We start from the raw sequence: 24220 nt of genomic DNA, 5'->3' as shown, positions 1-24220 counted from the left end.
GAGTGTAAGTACACCCGGTTTATTATATCTGTACAGTTTTGGGGAGATGCTCATCTCCATTGCCAGCCCTGAGCCAGTACGGTATTTTCCACATTCCATACACAAGACAACCACGGAGAAAGTAAAAGGCAATGGTGTCAGAGCAGGTTGGTCCCAGTGAGATTTAACTCTTGATGCCAGTAGCCAGAAAATGGTATGTAATACGTGTGTGGGTGTGTGCTTCTCTGGGTCAAGTGCTGTTAGCGAGCACCTATTTACGTCAACGGCAGAACATGAGGTGCGGCTAACAAAGCCGAGCTGTCATTTTCTGCTGAGTATTTATGTTTGCACACCATGCCAGGTAATCGTTTAAGGCTGAATCTACCTAATAGAAGCTCAGGGCAACTTGACGTAAAATTAATCCCTAATCGTGCAGCATGGCCAGGAATCAAACCAAGGTTGCCAGGATTTTAGCACATTACACTAGCCAATAGGACGTTCCTGCTCATGCTAAAAGCACATGTCCCTACAGTCCTGTAAGGCTAAATGAGGGATATTTATCACGTATAGATGTGTGTGTGTGATATTCTATTGGTCATTTCCGTCGATACGCACCTCAAATGTGGGGTGTTCTTCACGATCAATGGAGCCAGTGACACTGATTTCCCCGGTGAGTTCCTCCACCACAAAGAGACCTTCGGGTGGTGCATCGGCCCCAGTGCCCGTCAACGAGAATAACAGCTCGTGCTCCTCTCCAGGCACCTGCCCAGTGGCGAAAGAAATCCCACTCGCCCACTTTACCACAGGCCCACCGACCCACTAACCCACTCGGTCACTTAAACACGGGCCCACTGGCCCACTCGGCCACATGACCACTGGCCCACTCGGCCACGTGACCACTGGCCTACTTGACCACTAGCCCACTGACCCACTGGCCCACTGACCCACTGGCCCACTGATCCACTTGCCATCTTTACCACGGGCCCACTGACCCACTCGGCCACGTGCCCAATCGCTCACTCACTCATACACCCACTTGCCCGCATTCGCAAGATGAGTAATGTACTTCCACCTCTTCGAAAACGTCTGGACGGAGGTGGAAGAGTAGGCCTCATACCCTCTACGCAGGGAGGGGGGGTCTCTAGAGACCTGCCTGTAGTGGAGCCCCTTTCGACAGCATCGGACATTGAAGGACTCCACATTTACCTTTTTATTTCATTTCAAATAAATATGCACATCACCCTAATAGGGCACCTATATTCCGGTTGCTCTTTGTATTCATGCGCATGTGCGGAAACACACGATGAATTAAATTTACATACCCCCTCCCTCATATAACATAATGTAACAGCCACATTGGCATGTTCAATCTTAATTTTGGAGCTTTCGTGACTGCAGGAATTAATAAATTAAATAAATTAAATAATAGCATACATGTATGCAATTATTTAATTTATTATTTTATCTTTATACGTGACTTTACCGAAAAAAAACAAAGAATAACATTGGCATGTGTTATTCTGATGTCAAAACCCATCTCTCGGGTAAATAGGATGGTAATTGAGCTAGATAATAGAAATACTATTTTTTATATTATATATCATAAAGTGCATGTCGTGTAAGGTATGTTTTTTCCTCATTTCTGGAGAAGAAAAATGCAATGCAGTAGTGTTGGCACAAAGAAAGCTGAGGACGGTTCCTCAGTTTGGTTACATACGTTCTTAAGTGCACGGTGTTTAACGAACCAATTGACTGTGATGGGAGTTCATAAATCACCATCTTCGTCAGCAATGTAACTTGCATGCTTGTGTTCATTTGTCCGTGCCCAGTCCTATCTTTCTCTTTCATTTGAGCTCTTGACTAATATTTGGGATGATAACCCGTTTTTTGTGCAATACCGCGTTGGCAATGGAGCACAAGCGAAAATAACAAACAAAAAACAACAAACGCATTCAACAACGCTGCTCTGAAGATGCGAAAGAAGTATACTGCATTGGCAATGGTGGTTTGCAATCTGAAGAAGGGACATTTTTGCCTGAAACTTTGCTATTATATAATCGGTCCTCTTTCAGGCAGTGCTGCAATTTGGGAGGGCATACTGCCATGGGTATTCGCCCCCCACATGCCACACTTGACTTACGGTGATGATGGATTTGGGAAATGGGCCACCGTCGTTTTCCTCAATGCTGACATGCATGACGCTCTTCCTACACACACAGAACACACATTAACCCTTGTCACAGTCTTACATCAAAACGTAGCGAAACATATTCGTTTTAGACAAGGTCTGTGTTTTTAGATTGGCTGTTCAAGTGGCTGCCCAGCCCACATGTTATTGTGAATATTACAGCTAACGTGTCACCTTGTATAATAACAGAGCATAACATTTTAACTGGCACATCATTCCTCTGAACTGTAAAATAAAAAATATATGCTTTTGACTAAATATAGCTTTTCTAAAACAAGCAATGGCCAAAAGTTCAAACCATTTAAAATGTCCATGTTGGGGGTGAGTTTATCCAGGGGACAATCACTGCTGCTTTGCTACAAAGTGATGCTCATTTATTGATCATGAAGGCATTGATGATTGAGTCAAGCCCTAACTGGGATTTGAAGTCGCAACCTTCAATATTTACAACAGTACAGTATAAAGTACGCATCAGGCTTTCATGTAATTGTGGCTAATGCCAAAATCTTTTACGTACACCTTTGCACATGACGTTCGGAAGACTGGCCCTTCTGTTATGTCTGTCTCACGCTATGGAGGTGCTGGGGATTGGTGTCACTGACTGTTGGGGCTCTGCAGGTTTGAGGCCGATGGAAACGGCGATGGTGACCGTGCAGGTTTGTTCCTCGGAGCGAGCCACCACCAGTTCTGCCTCATTCTCCGCAGCCAAGGTTAGCTGGTACGTTCCGTCCTCCTCAAACGCCTGCACAAGTAGCACACGGAATGAGCATGGCCCATTATCAACTGAAGCTGAAAGAACTTAAATTGGCGTGAAACACCAGTTGCAGAGTCATCGTTTTCCGTGCAGGATGAGGGCTTTGTGTCGTGTTGGGAAATGTGACCAGTGTGGTGTCAGCTGTTGAGTCTGCATCGTTGCTAATTTTAATTGAAATCAATTACAAATGTGTGAATTGCGTATTAAGAGCTAACAGCTGTCTAATGGAGTTATGCTTGCGTGCGTTTAGTTATACTGGGGGTAGGTTTAATGTGCATGGTCATAGACAGGACGAGTGATACTCGAGGAGTAAATAATTAAGCCGATAGTCAAAGCGATTTCCTGCTCAAATATTATTCAGGCGGTAATGAACTTCCATTTACAGCCCCAAGCCGGTGTTGTAAATGCCACATTCCTATGGCAGAGGTGAGTCTGTGACAACCACTCTATTTCCCCCGCACAAAGTGGTAATAATTTTATCGACCTTGGAATGATGATGGGCTGGGTGAATCCCCAACCAGAATTTCAATTCACAAACTTCTGAATCCAAGTTGCTCGCTCTACTGCTCAGCAACCTGGCCAGATAAAATAATGGTCATATCCTCAACTGAGCAGTTTAAACATGTGATTAGAGTAAATGCAGGGCAAGACTGGATAATACTAATAGCCGTTATTTAACCCGGAGAGTTGCATATCTCTTTTACAAGGAGGACTGGTTTAAAATAAGCAGGTGTAAGAGAACCGCAAATAATGTTGGTACAAACTTAAAAGGATAACAAAACTGTCTAAAATATGAATATGTTTAATCGAACATAGTCTTTTTCAAGAGAGCGATGGGCTTAAGCAAATACAATACAACAGAACACAACAAATTCCAGATGTGTAAGCAGAGCAGTCAGAGGAAAAATTCCATTTGTAAACATTTATAATCTAATTAATAAGCAGAACAGTATCAGAAATATGCTTAACAGCTGCCATGGCCAATGAATGTCACATTTTCATCATGAAGGGAATCATGAGGTTCAAGTTATTCACACATTTGTCAGTCAGTGACCTTGTACAATCATCTTCCTACCCGCCCTGCCACTGAGAGTAGTGTTCATCGCATTACAGTCAAACTGATATTTATTTATATATATATATATATTTTTATATCAGTGCAGAACCAATGTAATGTGATGGTTTTATTTTGTGCAGTCATTGGTCACCAGGCTGCCACCATCAACTCACTATACTTGAGTACTGAGTTTAATCATAAGCGGCGGTCTGGATTAAAACCCAGAATCTCAACGGTACCGACTCAGTGCTATGACCTCTGAGTCATCAAATATTCTCAGGAGTCAGCCTTCCTATGGAGCATATCGCAGTACGCATTTCAGCTGCATTATTAAACCAGCCACTAAGTCAGCCTTTCGTGCATCCTCAGTTTCAAACCAACGCCAATTCAAAGCTTCTCCGTGCCCGTTTGGTAGCTACGAGCCATAAGGTAAAACATTTCACGTTTCTGCGGTGGAAAGCCAGGCTATTGTCCATAAGACGGCTGCTGTCGATTAGTCCGTGTGTTTATCACGTGGGCATCCTGGAGGGGAGGGGGCAATGTCAGAGAGTGAATGTCAATGGCACGAGGTGCTGAACCCGCATGCCTTGGCTATGGTGATGATGGCCTGGTTGGATGCGGCATCTGTGTGGATGTTGAAGTGGACCCCCGGGTCCCCGCTCTCGGTGTGGTAGATGGTGCGCCAGTTCGCCGTACCCTTCTCATCTTCATCGTCCACAGACAGACGCAGCACCTCCGTGCCCACTTTGTTCGTCTCCACCGTTGCCGATGCCTGCGACACGAGGATGATATTGATTATCTTCATCATTATTATGTTATTGCTATGCTTGTTTACCGAGGAAAGCCTCACTGAGTCTCAAGACTCCTTCTTTCTCAAGACTACTACTTTCTCAGGAGGTTTCTGATACGTTTTTTCAGTCAGGGGCGTTGACTGATATGTGCGTCCCGATTAAGTAATTTGCGAGTAAATCGTAAAATTGGAAAAATATGGATCATGACGACATCATGGGAACTTATACGTCCCACTGTGACGCAGACGGCACATTTTCACGGTTAACACACCCACAGTATTAACCAGGGCAGCGACGGGCTCGAACCGCAATCCTCTGCAACAAACAGCAAACCGTGCAACCGCTGTGCCATGATCACGATCAGAGGTGGAAATTTTGAATTCCCACGGTGGGAATCAAGTTATCCATAAGATGATCCATCATGTCAATCATTTCATCATTATTTCTGGCAGAGATTCATGGTTCGAATCAGGTGGCTGCCCTGTTCATCACTGGGTGTAATAACCATGAAAACATGTGCTGTTAAAGATCATAGATGCATTAAGCCTGGATCATAGTCCAATATTTACTAAATTAAAAAATTATCTGTGAATTACTGAAATAGAATATACAAAGCAGTCATCATATATGACTGTTAAAATTTGGCAGTCATGCAACTGGGTAAATATGCATAATATTAACATTGAATAAAATAACCATCCAGGGCACCGAGTAATGTATTTATAATTCCAAGACATTTTAAATAATTGGCCTCTATTCCCGCCAAACATTCTCACAGGATATGAAACATTTATATATGACAAAGCCCAAAACAATGTAAATAAATTAATTATATGTTAGAGGCAAATCTAGTGTCTCTTAGCCACATACCGGGAGAATACATTAGCTCCAAAAGTAAAAAATAATGAATGTGCTTAAAATGGGAAACTAATTTTGTACAAGGTGAATATAACACAATGTGCAAAAACAGCACGCAATAATGTTTCAATGAGGGTCAAATAAATCAAGCAATGGGAGCTTTTGCACAAAATGTACTGTCAGCAATTTGCAACACCCAGCGAAAGCAATTAATTGCACCTTTAGTAGTTTGTAATTTGAAATAAAATATTTTTAAAGACAATTAGCGGTTTATATTGAGCAATCACGAAAGCCAAACACTTTACATAATCCGGCAGGTTTTAACCATAGCTAGAATTAGCCTTAAAGCCACCCTACTGCGTACATTCACTCTCCGATGCTGTCCCATTGTGCACCTCACCTGGGTACTGGTGAACCTAGGTGGATGGTCATTTTCATCCGTCACTGTGATGACGAGAGTGGCGGTAGCAGAGAGCCCTCCACCGGCGCCATTGAGATCCGCAGCCACAACCTCCAGGCTGTGTGAGGCCATCGCCTGGACACATGCACGGCACAGTGAATATTGCAGGTGTGGTCAAAGGTGCATCCTCACAATCGCTTTGCTCACGCCACTGCTTCCACGCTAGTCAGGCATTTCGACGAGGTGGGTGTACACACGCTTTACCCCGTCGCACACGGCCTGTCGGCAGACTGACTCGTCACCAATTTATATTGCTGGGCGCACAGAGGTGGTGCGGGTTTGAGAAACCGGCTCATTGTTTCAATTGCCACACCAGGAGGTTGAATCTAACCGTCAACCGTTACATTAACACCACGGCAGCAGATGTACGGGGACGCAGAATTTTGCACTGCAGTGAAACTGGTAGGAATAGCCATGACTGTTTTAAGCTGAAACGAGCGTATCACTATAAAGGCAATGGGCACTACGTTTAAAATTATTTAAACGTTAAAATTATTTAAACGTTAAAATTATTTAAACGTTAAAATTATTTAAACGTAGTACCCATTGCCTTTATAGTGATACGCTCGTTTCAGCTTAAAACAAGCGAGACTCATTTTAAAACAAACATTTTAAATATGCAGTTGAATTTTCATATTAAAATCATGTCCGTTAAGGGACAGCTCAGTTTGCAAAGCATCAAGACTCCTCATCATTAGATTGTCCTGGGCGAGGTCAAGTTAGCCTATCGGTTGCATGAAGTCATAACAATCTGTATCACCAGGTGGGTTCCACTCCATTTGGAAAAGCAACAGTTATATGACGAGACTGGCACTCACCATAGGAATGAACACAACCTGCTCGGAAAGCCCAATGGAGATTTACACCATCCCACACTCAATCAAGCATGAGCAACTTTAGACTGATTCTAGATATGAAGCTTTCGTGACTGCAAGGATTCATACTCTTAGGTTTTTCGGCAAAGTCACGTAGGTAAAAAATAATAAAATAATAATAATAAATGAAAATAAATCAATTAATAGATTTATTTTCATTTATTTTAAAATAAATCAAGTAATTTATTTATTTAAATTAATTGATTTATTTTCATTAATTTTATAATTTTTTACCTACGTGACTTTACCGAACAACCTTATTTTTAGACTGATTTTAGCATCGAAAAATTGTACAATTGTACTTTTGAGCCTCCACGGTGACGAGATGTTGACTACCTCGCCTGGTATTCAGGAGGTCGTGGGTTCCATCCAGACCCGAACGCCTGTATATTTGGAGTTTGCATGTTCTCCCTTTGATTGCGTGGATCTCTCCCTCCACGTTTAGAAACATACGTTTGGAGTATTTGAATGCTATACATTTCCATATGTTTGTTGAGCTATCATTTGTGGCTAGGTTGCTTCTGAAAATGAGCTATGTAGCTCAGTGGGCCTTACATGGGAAAATAACAAAAATAGTAAATAGTTCAAGGTTTATATCAGCAGCCAGACCTCTCCTATACCTGCCCCACAATGAGAATACGTCTCCTTCTTTCGTACGGCTGATGTAGATGCACAGCAGCAACTACAATTTTACATTCAGGTGGTCAAGCCAGAGAACTGCGCCAGAAGTAATTTATCCTTGGTATTTGTGGATTGGGCATTGCGTCGTTATACGTTGTACTGTATGTTCTGGATGACCACAGTCGCACACTACTGGAGAGTTTTGAATTTTCCATTTGTCCATCAGGTATCCGCATCTGCCATGGTTTTTTTGCGGATGCCGTTTAGGGTGGGCCATGAGCTTGGTGGAAGATCAACCCCATGGATCTTCTGCGTTGGGTCTTTCACGAGGTGGATATTTGTGAGTTATTTTGAACTCCATTCAGCTCTCCAAGCTGAGAATACGTGAACATGGATAATGAGTTAGCAAAGATAATTGTGAAAGCATAGGTACATTTTGTGAATTAACCAACCACTCACCTCTCTATCCAGCCCTGACTCACTGACGGTGATTATGCCAGATTGTTCCTCAATTGAAAAAGCACTCGTGTCAGAGATAATCTTATAAGCCATCTGAGCATTTGGAGTGCTTGGGTCGTCTTTATCAGAAGCAGAAACTGTCCACACGCTTGTTCCTGTTAACACAAACAGACACAACGTCAATGTATACTTTGCTACCTCCCCAAAATGGGGTCGTTTTCTTGCTAGCGTTGTTCTCTCTGTACCCTTCAAATCCTTTATGATCAGCATATTTTGGTTCATTTCAGGCTGAGTTAAACCAATGTTATGCACTATGGAGCACCACAGCAAGTCATTATGAAGCGCTGTGTATATTGCCAGAGCGGATTTTAACTAAAGCAGAAGAAAAATAATAACAATAGGAGTGTGCTCGTAAGAAAAGCCCGTTAACTACTGGTTCTCCTGTTGTGCGTTTTACCCTATTATGTTATGTTATACAGGTCTCGACAATGTGGTTACATGTAGATGTAAATAAATAAATTATAAACATTGATAATACAAATAATAGAAATAATAATATAAATAAAATAATAAATGACGACGTTTCGGAGGCAACACAAGCTTCCTTCCTACGTGACTTTACCGAATAAACCTAAGAGTATGAATCCTTACAGTCGCGAAAGCTTCAAATCTAGAATACATGTAGATGCTCTCTAAAGTCACTGGAAATTGCATTGTAAGATATAAAGTCTAGCTGCTAAATATCTAAACAAAAATGCACAACATCGGGCACTGATAAAAGCAAGATGGAAACGCCTCCACGAAACCAGACTTAACATTCACTACTAGTTTTCCCTTCTAAACACGTTCGATGTTAAACCCCGGTTGGGCCACTAAAGTTACACTCAAGTTCTTTAAACGTTTCAGATGCTTTGAGGCTATATCCATGCACATCACTATGACCATGTTTTTTTTATGGTGATGTGCACTCCCTTGTATGTATGTGAAACTTCTTTCGCACCGTACGTAGCCGACCGTGCTAATCGGAGGTGCGTTTACTTAGTATTATTCCAGTACAAGGAGCAGCAGCCGTGCAATTGCTTTCTCACACCACTGCTGGCGGATGGGTCTCTACCAGAGGGAACTCTAGAGGGAGCTCTTGAGAGCCCTGCATAAGAGGGTATTTTTTTAAATCTAATTTTCCACGCTAGTCAGACGTCTTGGAAGAAGTTATCCATTCCGGTACCCACCACATGAAACCTGCCGATCGACGAATAGTGGCGCTCCCATTTATACTGCTGGGTGGACAGAGGTGTAGGAATTATCTTGCACCATTGTTTCAACTGCCATGCCATGAATTGATCATCCCAACATTCCAGTACATTGCCAAATTGACCGCCGCTGTAGCATGTATTATGATAGCGGTTTATCCGGTGTCTTACCCATGGGGGAGGCTTCTGACATCTCCTTACTGAATGTCGCTTGAGCAAACTCAGGACTGTTGTCATTCTGATCGACCACTTTGATGATGACAATAATTGGTTCAAGTTCTGCACCACTGTCCGCGGCCTGGCTGCATGTTAGCTGTTTCAGAAAAGTAAGCACACCCAAGTTAGTACGGTTATTATTTTCTGTACGAAGGCATCGTTTAATGATGGATGAGCTGAGTTGTTCTCAGACAGCGTTTGGTAAAATGAGCAGCACCTGGTCAGGCTGCAATCCTTTGTAAAAAGTTCAGGAGACCAGAAATGCATTGCTTTTCATCACAGAAATGTGGAACTGCCACGGGAAATGAGCACTCTCCAATGCATGTTTTATTCCATTGGTGGCCCAGACTGAATATTGTACTTGTTGGTACAAAACTTGAGTTGTACCTATGTCCACATTGATAACCTTGTTTTAAAAGGTTATCATATAATCCACTTTTATTAGCCATATACATAAACTTGTATTCTTAAATAAGTAACATCTCTGGTGGGGCTGAATTCTGTTCTGGCTTAAGGAACTATTTCACCACGTGGGACAATGACTTTAAAATAGTCACATCCGTTGAAAAGAAACCAAACAATTTTCATAACACCATAAAAAAAACGATTACAAGAAATCTACTGACGTTTCTTCATTTAGATCTTGTCACGATGCGGTGTGGGATTCTGACATTTGGATAAACTGCGAATGCGGTGACTTCCGTGGCTTCGGTGCGAGTCGGAGCGACGCGGGGGTCGCCCACCTTGAACTCAGAGTGCTCCTCCCTATCTAGGGCAGCTGTGATGCTCAGCTCGGGCACAAACTCTTCGATGATGAAGAGCCCCTCAGGTGGCTGGTCAGCCCCTTGCCCCGTCAGTGTGAAGAACAATTCGTCACCGTCTGCCTGTAACTGAAAAAGAGCATTCACCGTTCTTAACATGGGCAGAGAGAGGCCTCGCCAGATATACCAATTTCCGTTGGTGACTTTGCGATTTGACCACGATGCTCACAGCCGAGTACAGTACACATGGCCACCTTTCTCTTCCTCCTTAAATATTGATGTCTCTATGGGGTAGACAAAATTAAGTATCACTTTTTAGGAAGCTGAGAATGAGTCGTTCTACAGAAAGACTGGCATTAGCCATGGACAAGTGGCTTTTCCGTCCACCCTGGTTTACGGAGAGAGTTTGCATATATGTGTGTGTGCATCTGAACCTGAGTTTAATTTACATTGGTTTTGTTGCTTAGCTTATCCTATTTTTACTGCCAGTCCAGCTCTGATATAAAGTCGCAGAAGTAGCCGAGTGGCTCAGGAACATCAGAGTGAAAATATCCGGATACCAAACTAGCATCTCCGAGATGTTGGCTTCATAAATATTCAAAGTGGATTAGACAGAACATTCCAACCAAGACCTCGAGTGAAATAACATTTGTAGATTCGTTCCTGGGTGAAGCAAGTTTATGATGTTTTATCAATTGACAACTCAAGAGACCAGAGTAGTCTCATTTGCAAGAGTAACCTGGGTCACCAAAATGACACAAAACAATGGAATAAAGTATTGCAATGAAGCAAATTGGAATCAGAGCAAATAAACAACTTACTGAAGAAATGAAAAAATACTTCAAAATAAATAAATCAATATAGAAAATAAACGTCCTCTCGTGAAAGTTGGCTCGGACAAATAATGTTTAAACCGTTCATAAGTGCAAGTAAGTTACATCAACATTAAACATATTACGGCAGAGGCGGCCAACCTGTAACAGACCAAGAGCCAAGTATATATAAGTGTGTAACAAGGCCGTAGCCATAGAGTCAACGTTGGGGGGGATCAAATCTTCCAGAGGGTCTGGGGTCCCCCCCCCAGAAAAAAAATCGAAATTTGAAAACTAATTTCCCAACTAAAATATAAATAAATTCACGAACACATGGGATGGACTTTTTTTTTACAATAATGTTTAATAGTGTATTGTATTACATTGCTGTTTTTTTTCTTTTTTACCTTTTCTTGTTTAATTGTATGCAATGGCAGAGATTAGGGATTCATAAAGTACAACCATAATCACAAACATATGAAGGGAAATATATGCATTGTTATATGAAGACAAGTCCAGATATTGTGGCCAAGGTTTAGCAAAGTGTTGTTTTAATTTACATAGCATCGCAATTATTATTTGAAAAAATATTTTTATAGCAATATATTTTGGGGGGACATTTTGAGCATATTTGATTATTGGGGGGGATGTGTGGGATGTGTCCCCCCCCCCAATATACAGGGTGTTTGAAAATGATGGACCCAATTTCGAAGCACTATATTTCACGATGGCCACATGTTACAATTACACAAAAAGTTACAAACGGTTTAATGAGTTATCAAGTTTTACTAACCATTTTATAAATGCTATATGTGCCCTCCACCTGCTGTACAGGCAACATCGAGACGATAGTTGAATTCGTCCCAAACGTCTCTCTTCTCACGTTTTCCTCTGAGGTGCGTGGTCGCCCTATGCTATTCCCCTTACATAAATAGCCTGTTTCCTCAAATTGTCGGTACCAACGACGAATGCTCTTTGACATTGACGGATCAATGCCAAAACGCCGTTGAAGCGTACGCTGCACCGCAATGACGGATTCAGTCTTGCTGAACTGCAGAACACAAACCGCCTTGTGTTGTGGGGTCACCATCTTGCGAATGACTGAGGCTAGGGGCTGTTAGTGCGCTGGGAGAGGCATCTAGCGGTAATCATTTGAAATTCTATGCCCCGCCCTCTTTATGGCCCGCCCTCTCTATGCCCCGCTCTCTCTATGCCCCGCCCTCTCTATGCCATGCCCTTTCAAGTGGTAAGAGTTTCATTCATGGGCGGTTCGTGGTTGCAGAGATATAGCGATTTCAAATCGGGTCAGTCTTTTTAAACACCCTGTATATTATAATTACGGCCTTGGTGTGTATACATAGACAGTTTTTGACACAGCATGGGAGACATTCATTATTCTTTGCTACGACTGTGATAGTGCGGTCTACGTTATGCCCCTTCGATAGAGCCGCATGCGACTCGGGAGACGCCAGTTGGCCATCGCCACATTCCGGTCAATATGTCAAAACAACACACGTGTAATGAATGCAGGTACATTTAAATACTGTACACAGTGACATGGGGCCTTTTTCTCTTTGGAATTATCATGAATAACATGAAGAAAAAAACCATACTCACGGTGTCTAACAATTTCGGGAAAGGGCCCTGGCCGTTCTCTTCGACGCTGATGTAGATCGGAGATGCAGCCCTTCTTGGTCGTCCAACGAACAAACCTGGCCAAGCAACAACCAATCGGACAAAGCAAGCAGCGCCAATCGGCACAGGTTTACCTCGCTCTGTGCCAGTGTTCTTCACTCATTTTTAGTGGGGGAGAGGGGGATGCCCAAGTTCCTCGATAAGACATCATCAGCGTGAGAGCCGACACACATTTGAAGCCATTGGGGTTTGACAGCGTCATGAGAGGTGCTTTCACATTTTTGTATTGTCGGGGGACGCACGTTAGGGCCCGCACTAAAGGCCACCAGGGGCCCGCCAGTGGACTGCGGGCCTTTCACGGAAAGAGACTGCTTTGTATGGTAGTAGATGCGTTTAAAAAAAAGTGCGCTCAAAGCCAAATGGCGTAGCATGGACCGTAGAGTTACCCAACCCACAATGCACCGCATGTGGAGACAGCCGCTTGCCGAGTACCACATACCGTGCACACATTGCATACGCAATGCTGTCCAACGTCCGACTGCCAAAGCCGTATATAGCGAAGTTTTGGTAGAACTACGTTCGCCGCATATAAGTTTTAGCCTCTCTCCTCTTGCCACACACATAGAGAACTGCATGTGACTGGAAAAGTTTGAAGAAATCCACACGTCACCAATAAAAAGAGGGCAGACATCTCAGCAGTTCTGTTTTGTATACGTAATATGGTTTTTTGTTCATAATAAAGTATTCGTTTTTGCAATGTGGTGTATTGTGTAAATGTGTGTGCTTCGTGTTTGTACTGTCTGTGATTTATTTGTTGCATATCATATTGGGTGTTCTGTATGGTGTTATTTTGCATAATGTGCTTTACGTTTTTTCCTGATTACGTTTCTTTATTTATTGTAAATTTAATGTTATACATTGTTAATGGATTGCATTTTATTTGTTTTTGTGTGTCGTATCGAGTATTTTGTCCAGAATTATGAAAGGTATTTATTTTGCATTGCAGGAGACGGTAGTGGCGACGTAACGGTTCGTGCAGTGCCCTATAAACCCAAGTTTCCTGAGTTCGATTTCCAGTTGCGACTGACATCAGTGGAGTGATACATGACCTGTTCATTGCCCCTTCCCCCTTTACCAACCCGTACTGATCAGCATGGTCAAGTATGGCCACACAAACTCCCGTGACTGACGTGGCATGGGGAAACGATGGTTTGACAGAGGGCGGTATGTTATTCGTCTTCTTCTTAAAAAAAAAGAAGAATCAACATTTGGCCGCCTTTTATATTCATGAATAACATTACACATTCTCCTCGACGAACGCAGATACAGTACATTAGATTGTTATGAATTGCGTTCGCTTTTTTATCATAACAGCAGATGTGAATAGAATTGTCTACAGATATCCATTAATTACGTTTGCGTTTCACAGCTGGTGTATTTAATTAAAACTAAAACGCTGCCAATGTTTATACAGACCCCTAAATGATTTGTTGACTTATTTGCTTCCATTGAATGCATTTTTTTTTTCCCCGCGATAAAACACTGCTTTATACAGCATAATATATGTTAATATGTGTAACAAAGTGGGGACTGTTAGGGCGTGCTGCATTTATAACAATATAAAGGCAAGAGTTAAAGTAACAGCCCTGTATTTTCTTGCTCAATGCCACTACTGGCAGAAGGGACTTCACGTTGTGGGCGCGCTTGAGGGGCCCTCTAGAGGATATTTTTGGCCTCCTCTTCTACACTGGACTGGGGTCTTGGAAGAAGTCGGATTACCCACAATCTGCCCCATTGTTTCAATTGCCGTGTCGGGACATCGAACTGGTGACAGGGAGACTTCTTCACAATTCTAGCAAATTTGCCTGATAAAGCTGTTGTAATCACCAATGAAACGTTGTTTCGTTGGTGAAACTGCGATGAAAATGTTGTCACATTAAATTGTATAAGACCATGACCTGGTCATTTATAAGTGCGCCCTAAGTCTGTAATTTAGCTCATTATATTGTAAAACGAATATTTTGCATTTTAAAGTAACGTCTGTTAATGAGTAAGTCTGTTAATGTCTGCTAATGAGCAGCTTTTTCTGGTAGCCCAGAGGCAGCAGTGGAAATATCACCTCAAATACATTACTTACTCGACTATTTCGCGCCGTACGAAGCCAGCCCTGCTAATCGGAGGTGCGGTTTGTATGCACGTTGAACTTCTTTCGCGCGGTACCTAGCCAACCGTGCTAATCGGAGGTGTGGGAGCGGATCATGAGGGTGCCAGAGTTGCTGACAAGCGACGCCTCTTTCTCTCTCTGTCACACGCGATTTTTTTTCCTTTACAGTTTTCTGTATTACGTACTACACAATATATTGCTTTATTTTTCCACTGTGTCCATTAGTAATGCTATATATAACGATATATGCATGCATTGATATATGTACAGCAAGTCCTCATTTAACGTGGTAGATGCGTTCCTGAGAGGTTAAGCGAAAAACGCGTGAAGTGAAAACTGTTTCCCCATTAATGATGAAGTTTTGGCGAGCTACGATATGCTACTACGCACACACAGTGAGACGGCAGGACAAATAGTACGCCACCGCGTTACCGTATCATTCCGTGTGCTGCATTGTATTGCTAAGTCGCGCAGCTCAAGAAAGTAGTTCGTCGTTGACCACTCAGAAACTGCGTTATAAATATGTGCGTCCCGCGTTATAACGGGCGCATTCCATGTTGTGCGAAGTGTTCCCTCATGGAAGCACTGCATTACAACGAAAATGAATCGTAAACACGCGTTAAGCGAGGACTTACTGTACATAAAGTTTATTTTTCAAGGTAACATATGGTTATGTCCCCTAACTCTTTGGGTATTCATAATCTCTGATTTAATTTCCACGCCGTTCTGCAGGAACGTGTCCCCACAAATATTGAGGGGTTTTAAAAACGAAATGTTATCATCTGGATGAATTTTGGACTGAGTCGACCCCCAGCTGGGATTTGAACTTATGAGCTTCTGACTGTGAGTGAAGCGGTCTAACCACAGCTTAATCCAGCAGTATTTTATAGCTATATATGTTATATATAAAGGCAATGAGTGTGAATTATGGGTGGTCTAAACGACTGTTTTTATACCCCATCAATGGAGTTTTTTTTTTCGTTGGAACAAAAATTGGACATAATAGATACAGATGCTCAGTGGGAAAATAGTACCGTACAACTTTCATCCATCGACCCACAGGCATTCTGCTGAGTAGTTATTGAGCATGTGGCTTCTTTAAAACTATGATGGTTTGCATTTATAGGAGCACTTGCATAGGTGCCTAAACAATCAACAGCACCTTCCATCACATCTCAACTATTTCAATGCCCATCTGTAGTTTTAGTCTCGGGACATCCCATGCTTGCAGCTTTCCCTCTGTTGCCAAAAGGTGAATGGAGCACTATGAGACATCTCCTTTACCAATGGCAAAATATAGTAAAGGTTTTTACCCTTTCAACTGGTACAAAAACTGACACCTTTATACAAGGCATCGTGTTTGCAATAACCACAACACAAGCAATCAAAATGCAAAAAAAAGAAACAACTCTGGTGTTGGACCAGATGACGCCTTTTAGCCTCATCTGGTCCAACACCAATGGAGACTAGGCTCTAAGAAAAGCTGTCTCGGGTGTGGACCAATCCACTTCAAGGACAGTGCATATCATTATCAGAGTTGTTTCTTTTTGTTTGCATTTTCACTGCTTGTGTTGTGGTTATTGCAAACATGATGCCTTGTATAAAGATGTGAGTTTTTGTACCAGTTGAAAGGGTAAAAACATTACTGTGTGAATGGAGCAATTGGTCCGTAAGTGGTTATTAGTCTGTCAGTAGGAAGATATTGTTACTCTTTGTTTTCGCAATGAAGTACATTGCGAGTAATTGGTAACATTTCAAACCATGACACCGGCACACGTGGCCTTTTTTGTTCATGCCACAGGATATTTAATATCCAATGTGAAGCTGACGGCGCATGTATCGTTTTCGTTAAAACACCCTCAGCATTTAACAGGGCGGTCAGGTGGCTCGAACCACGAACCTCTGTGACAAGCGGTGAGCAGGATACCCGTTCGATCATTGTCACCTTAAGGCTGATGCAACAACAACAAAAAACCTCAGTAGCGCTTTTGAATAATGATAGGAATCATTCTTCGTCGTGTTCCGAGTCTTAAATGAACAGCACACGATGGCGCAATGCTAGCTGCAGCAATGCACACAGCAGGAACCTGCTGCACAGAACACGCCAGGGATAGCTCTGTGTGGACACCACCTTACTACACACGCGGCTAGCACGTGGTGGGAATTTATTGCCAGCGGAGTAATAATGAAGTTATTCTTTAATTACAGTCCCGCGAAAAAGTTTACACTCTGGACTATCCGTTAGGTATGAGAAACAACTTCTGTGTGGGGAATGGGAGGCCGACAATACGTGAATGATCACTTTGAGTTTCGAGATACATCAGAATCTGAATATTTATTTGTACTGCAGGAGGAGTCCCATCAGCTATAAAGCTCCTTTTCACAGATGTCCAGTCGGGGCGGGTAAGAACGTCACAACAACAAACAGTACAAAACATGGTAATAGTGCAAAGTGCAAGAAAGGTAAACAAATCACCGAAACACGTACAAATACAAAACTAAACCATCCCCATCCTACCACACAAAGCCCACTCGGATATTAACTTATTTCTCAAAGGCGACCTGGCCACAAATGATAGCTCAACAAAGTGACTCATCATTTGGACATTTTCGGCAGAAAAATTATCTGAATAGTTAAGTGCTGAACACATGCATGGTCGCTTTGGATATTACATTAATAAATAAAAAAACACTAAACTGTTGAGATTTCAACACTGAACACGCACAGTCTCAAGTTGCAACGTGTTCATCGTCATCTTTATCCATGGTCAATTCAACTGTCACGACCATGCCACGTGCAACCGTTCAGCCAGCCGCTGCACCTTGAATTCGCTACATTGCTCCATCACCTCGTTGGACTTTCCCTCTGATGTGTTCCAGACAAATGATCATTGTCTTTAATCCATCTCAACCTAGCCACTTACTTTTTAATTATATATACAAATGTGTTAGATTAATTTGTGCTTTCATGTTGTGTTATTGAAATAGCGCACTCCAGCGCGTTGACCAGGGTGCACTGAATGCGCTGCGAGCTTCCTCGTTTGTCGGGGCAGCAACGTTTAGTAGCGATGCTGCCCAATACAGCAACAACAAGCGCGCGGCAGAAGCATCAGTGTGAATCTCCTTTCTCACGCGCTATTTCGAAGATCTTGTGAGGGTGAAACTTCGTCTTGTTTAAATTAAGTTTTGATTTACGCGATTTTGAGTTACGTGTCGTTTTGCAAGGACACAACCACCGCGTAGAACGAGAGGTTGCTGTATGTAATTTTATGATTTGAAATTATTCGTTGCTCAAATGAGAATTGGGGCGAGGATAATCTACTCTTTACAGCGTTGTGCCAGTGGTGGAAATTCCAAATTCCTATGGCAGGCGTGAGTTTGTCAATAGGGTAACCACTGTTGACTTCCTCACTAAGTGGAACTCATTTTATTGACCTCGGAACGATGATGGGCTAAGTCAATTGTAGAATTGTACAATTTGACTTAGCAGAATAATCATTAATTTATTATTTAAGTACAATTATACAATTTGACTTGTCTTTACATATACATTACATTCATATATATGTAAACGATGGTAATGGGAATATCAAGAAATAGGTCAAGGTACTTCATAACCAATAAACAGAAAATGTTACAAATGTTCATGGGCAATCGCTGGCAATAAAATGCTGAGCATTTTTTAATCAGTGTGGAAATGTATTTTCTCTTGGTGAATGATAAATATCTAATTATACTCCTTATTGAAAAAAAAACGTATCATAATCTGTGCCAAATTAACCACTTTCCATAAATAAAACATCCACGCGAAGTGAATTAATAAATCCATGCCCACTGAGCAGTGGCGTTACGTGCCTGGCATGGGTCGTTGTGCCAGGGAATTAAATGCCCCCACCCCTCCGTGTCTGCTCCCCCTCTTGATAGCCCAACACCTGGGCCCACCCAGTCCACGGACCGCATGCACAATCGACACCTATGCCACGTCCACTGAGCGAGCATGCCAGTGAAGTGCGCTGGGTTGTGCCAGGCTGTCCCAAGTCACGAATTCCTTTCCCACGGACACCCAGTTCAAATTGAAGTAAAAGAGAAGACTTTGACTACAAAAGATGGGCTGCTGAACGTCCCCGTGGCTTTACACGATCGTGGAAATTAGGGAAGGAGCCGCTCGCCCAGCAGCCTCGGCACCTTCGGGGTGTGATTGGAGTTCCACCATGCCCTGTAAACTAACGGAGACACGCTGGCCTTCTTGTAAACTAACAGGTGAGATGCTGGGCTGGGCAATGATTATTCTTGACAACACATAAAGAGAGAGACCAGAGAGGTAGAGGATAGGAGACATCACTTTGTACGTCATAGGTTCTGATACAAATTAAATGATGAAAAATATATATCTCCTGATGTTTTAATGGAAGCAATATGATCGAAAGAACGTATGAAAATATGTTTTGTACTGAGATAATGAAAAGTCGTAATTGTCCCCACCCTCAAATGATCACTTGGGTGGATGATCATCTACTCTGCGGTCCTGCGCTACTGAAATAAGCCCTGCACTGGGAGATTTATGATGAGGCGAATGTCATGTGTGGTTGGGCACATTTGGTGGAATCCAGTACAAATGGCCACTGCGTTTACTTTGTTGATGCAATTGTTTGAATAGCAACCTAAATATGACGCGGCATGCTTGACGGATGCATCACACAGCCCGCATTCGACAGTGGCAAATGTATGCGCCTGCACTGTTGTTGTTGAGTGTGTAGCTGTGTCATCGGATAGCAATTCAAGCTCTGGCAATCTCAACGCACCGAGGGGTAACACCCCTGCTGAAAGGTTGAGTGCATTCAACAATGCCAGTCATCGCAAGCATTTTGTCCACCCCCCACCCCCGCTTAGTTTTGCACCCAGAATGTATCTCTCTTGCGCGGACTTGTTCGTGTGAATGGCGGAATCAGCTGAGGAGTTGCAGGACGCTTTCAAAATGCTTGGCAGCACGAAATGAGACATCGTAACAATTTGCTTTAACTTGCATTAGTTCATTTCATTCGTTCGTGTCTTAGTCCGCTTGTCCTGGCGAAGGTCGTGATGGCAGCATTTGTTGAGTAGTGGCGGTCCAGACCTCCCTTTACCTGGCGACAGACTCCAGCACTACATTAATATACACTACTACACTACATTATACACTACTATGAACTACACTACACTATACACTACTATACACAGACTCTAGCTCTTCCTGGGGAATTCCCAGGCGTTCCCAGGCCAGCTGAGCGATACAGTCCCACCAGCAGCGTGTCCTGGGCCGGTCCCGGGGTCTTCGCCAGGGCCGGCTCAGTTTCAAATGGGAATTAAATTATTTAATATTTTTGAAAGTTGGGACAACATCTTCTTAAATAACCATCATGCAGAGCCTAATAAAACTAAATATCCACCGGCCACAGACAGAACCGTGAGAAAAATAATAATTCAATACTGCATCATTGAGTATGTATTTTTGTGTAAAACATTGATGTACATGAGTAAAAATTTGAATGAAAAGGTACACTTTTGAGATTGTGTAAGCATGGATTTGAAGCGCCAAAGCACGCCCGTGCCTGTTGACAGTATTTCTTAGACTCTGTTATCATTATCAGAATAAGAGATCAGATTATTAGGTACAAATTTTCTGGTACCAGCTGTGTTGGATTTTACTTTGTGTGTGTGTGTGGTGGAGGCTCATGAATGATGCGAGTGGCCATCCTCCTTCGACGACAGGAGGCAGAAGTGCAATAGCCCACAGAGACGGTCAGTGCATTGTGCGAATAACTCAGAACGAGATGGCACAGGTGGGCACGAAGGTTTGGTCATCTGACAATCGACCCAGTCTGTTAGCTATAACACCTGGATCACTTCCATGACCTCATTGTCAGTGAGCCTTCACCACTTCACGTGCCACCCATAGGCCAAGTAATTTCGTCGAGGTGCTTTGGGGAAAAGAGGGCTCATGTTGAGGCACGAAACGTAAGTGTCTGGTGCACGGAGATAGATCACCATCGCCCCAGAGCCAGAGAGATTGATTGGTAGCACCTGCTACCATTGACCACCATGAACAGAACATCGTAGTGCAAGTAGAAGTCTGTTTAATAAATACACGTTCCATGTATTTTCATATTCCATGGATGTTTCATATCACATTATATTTTTGTACTTCCAAAATTATATTTTCTTTCACATTATGGTACCCTTCTTTGAAAAACAAATACATTCTAAAAAGCTACCACTGTGACATTGTACTCATACATATATGTTATCTAGAGATAAAATATATATACTGTTGACATTTGCATCCAGGGTGGTTCCACGAAACCATTTTTGGGCCATTGGCTCAAAGACCAACGTGGCAGATGGCAAAAGCCAATGCGTAGATTTTCCATCAGTTTGTTGGTATTGCATGCCACCTTGTGGAAGTTATCTCCATATATATAAAAGGTAAAGTTGTGAATATGTGTGCCTGTTCAAAATGTTTAGCGTACTTCCCGACATGCAACAAACTGGAAATTTGCCATGTGGGCACTTTCCAGACTGTACACCATGCAAAAATTACAAAAATACACAGTTTTTTTTTGGGGGGGGGAGCTCAATAATGCATATATTTTTGGATGTGGAAGCGTAATGCATTGTAGTGTCGTGGTTAGCACGCTGCGCTGTCACGGAGTTCGATTCCCGTTCACGGCCACCACCGGTGACGATTATTTTAACCGGTCCTGGGCCCTCCCCTGGGTCGACTCAGCCTCAAACAAGTAACTGATATGGTTTGTGAACATCGCCACTGCGGATCCAAGTCCTGGGCGAAGCCGGGTAGTACAAGCTAGTAGTGAATAAAGGCTTCATTGAGGTTTCATTATTGCATACGAAAATAATGGGACGCTTCAGATTGTATTGCGTGCATGAACATGCATGCACAATGGGGAGCAGTTTGTACATGCATACCGAGCTTCATGTAACTGGTTACAATCCTAATAATCTAGGTTTGCTTCCAAGCTATTCACACCATTAGCAATAGATACCTCAAGCTGGTCTGGCCATCATCTAAGTATATAAGCTCAGCGCAAAACAACAAGTATCAAGTATATTGTGTGGTGTGTCAGTATCAGCAGTGGAAGTCAACAGCAGCCTGATTTAATTTTGGCCACACCTCTGCATCACGTGCCCTTTCGACCTGAAATATGTGCTCTCCGATTTCCCTTACCCTTGCACACAACGCAGCTTCATCGAAAGTGTTTGCCCTGTTTTTGTTTGTTTGAGCACATCTGGTTGTAAGCGTGGTTTTCAAAAAATATTGCAAGAGCCGACATCTCAACGTGTCGATATCTTTCGCTCGTGATGTTTAGTTTGCTTTCCTTCCCCGCGCACCTCCGATTCGCACGGTTGGCAATGTACTGTGCGAAAGAAGTTCAACATACATAATGGGCGGAGCTTGGGGTCATGCCAATGAACAGCTTGGTGTGCAGGTGTCGAACACTGAACTGCTGAGAGATCTAGCAAGTTTAAAATGAAGTTATGGCGATGTGTGGTGGCTATGATGACTTGACAATTGCAGTGTGTTCTCACAATGACCTGCGTGGATATACCAGTTCTAAAGAAATTAGTTTTCAATCTAGGTTGTGGGTTTGATCCAGACCGTGACGCCTGTATATTTGGAGTCTGCATGTCTCTCTCCCCGTGGTCGCGTCCATAAAACACTTAAAAAAATTGGCGTTTTTTATTTTTATAAACCACATCCCAACGATAATAACTTGACCCAGTGCAAAGCGATGCCGGTTTGTGGTTAGCTGCATCTCCAAGCTACACAAATATCACGCGCCAGGCAGTCCCAGTTTAAGTGCTGTAACTACTGCAGCATTAGAGTGCACCTCCAATTAGCATGGTTGGATGCGTACGGTGTGAAAGAGGTGCAACGTACATCGAGGGTACGTTCCAGAATTCTCTTGTGTTTTTAAATGCTTTCAGTTGTGTTCATTTAACCTTTTAAATTAGATTAAAAGCTGTAGATGGGCGAAGCTTGGTCTTCATGGAAATAATGTGGTTTTGTAAAAAAATAAGTATAACCCGTAAAAATAAAGTTTTTCACTATACATCCTTTATATGCGTGGCAGCGAACTTAATATAAAGGATTTAAATATATATTCGCCTGTGGAGGACGCGGGGATCGATCCCGCGACCTTTGGCATGGGAAGCGAGGGCGTTACCAACTGCGCTACTCCGCCACGGCCTGTGGAGGGGTTACGCTCTGGGCTCTTATACTGTGACGTTCAGCCAAAGTCATGAATGAGTTCTATTTGAATATATGTAAAATACATTTTTTTTGCCTAAAAAGTGTAAAATTTTGGGAATTTTTTTTCACGAACATTAATTGTCTAGCACAACGAGTCTGTGTGGAAAATGTCAGCTCGATTGGATCACGGGAAGTGGGTTAAAAAACGACCGAAAGATTTGCACGGTCGTAAGCAAGCAAGCAAGCACGCAAGCACGCAAGCAAGCAAGCAAGCGAACTTAATATAAAGGATTTAAAAATACCATTGATCTACATTGGGGGCACTGCGCCAGGAATCAACACCCATGAATTAGGCCACCAAAATCAATCCACTGCTGGATGAAGTCCTCGCCAAGCTGCTGACACCTGCCACGACCCTGTGATGCAAGAAATCCATCCGGCACCTTGCGCGTGAACTTATCTCGCCGTCGCCCCTTCTCCTCCGTGGCCGTGCTCTCGGATGCGCTCCATTCCTTGGCTGCCACTCCATGATGATTCTGGACCATCGTCCCTCGCCCTATTTCGCGACGTGCCCTGCCCAAGCCCGCTTTTAATAACAAGTTGGATGATGTCATGAAACCTGCGTATGTTTTCTAATTCACGTGTTCCTCGTTATGACTCTTGAGGAAACGCTGAACCTTTACAGCAGTGGTGCTTTGCCATTACCGGTTCTCAATGGTAACATTGTTTTTATAATGTTAATAAAAATTGGGTTTGATGAAGTAAAGTAGTTGTACTCATGCCCGTGCTTAATTTGTGTTTTGATGATTTACCGTCTAAAAAAATCTGGCACGTCTCGCACCCCAGGTTAAGAACCACTGCTTTAAAGTAAGCAATTACTATTGGTTTGCTCTTTAATATTCAACTCATTGTTGAATGGATTTATTGTACACAACCAGAACTGCTAACACTGCGATTGGACAGGCACTGAGAGGATTTGTACAGTGTGCACGTACCGGCTTGCCAGCTGTTGTTAATGAGGGCCGACCCACTTGGGAGTGGGCTGAGCACAGCAATTCTGGAAGAGAGCTGGGCTGCTGTGCAGGGAGATGC

The 24220-nt window shown here is 42.9% G+C and overlaps 1 protein-coding gene across 1 annotated transcript; it reads right to left on the bottom strand.

Annotated features, from left to right (window-relative positions):
* Nucleotides 1-4534: 4534 nt before the first annotated feature.
* Nucleotides 4535-23673, bottom strand: LOC144942895 (cadherin-4-like). Its single transcript, XM_078869897.1, has 7 exons — nucleotides 23572-23673; nucleotides 10252-10398; nucleotides 9464-9605; nucleotides 8043-8197; nucleotides 6906-6923; nucleotides 6028-6162; nucleotides 4535-4750 (listed from the first exon to the last, which is right to left on the bottom strand). The coding sequence occupies exons 1-7, from the start codon at nucleotides 23671-23673 to the stop codon at nucleotides 4535-4537; spliced, it is 915 nt and encodes a 304-aa protein (XP_078726023.1).
* Between the last annotated feature and the right edge of the window lie 547 nt (nucleotides 23674-24220).

This window comes from Lampetra fluviatilis, chromosome 29 (assembly GCF_964198595.1).
Source record: "Lampetra fluviatilis chromosome 29, kcLamFluv1.1, whole genome shotgun sequence".
NCBI classification, from domain to species: domain Eukaryota; kingdom Metazoa; phylum Chordata; class Hyperoartia; order Petromyzontiformes; family Petromyzontidae; genus Lampetra; species Lampetra fluviatilis.
Note: the sequence above shows the minus strand (reverse complement) of the source record. Positions and strands in the feature narration are given on the sequence as shown.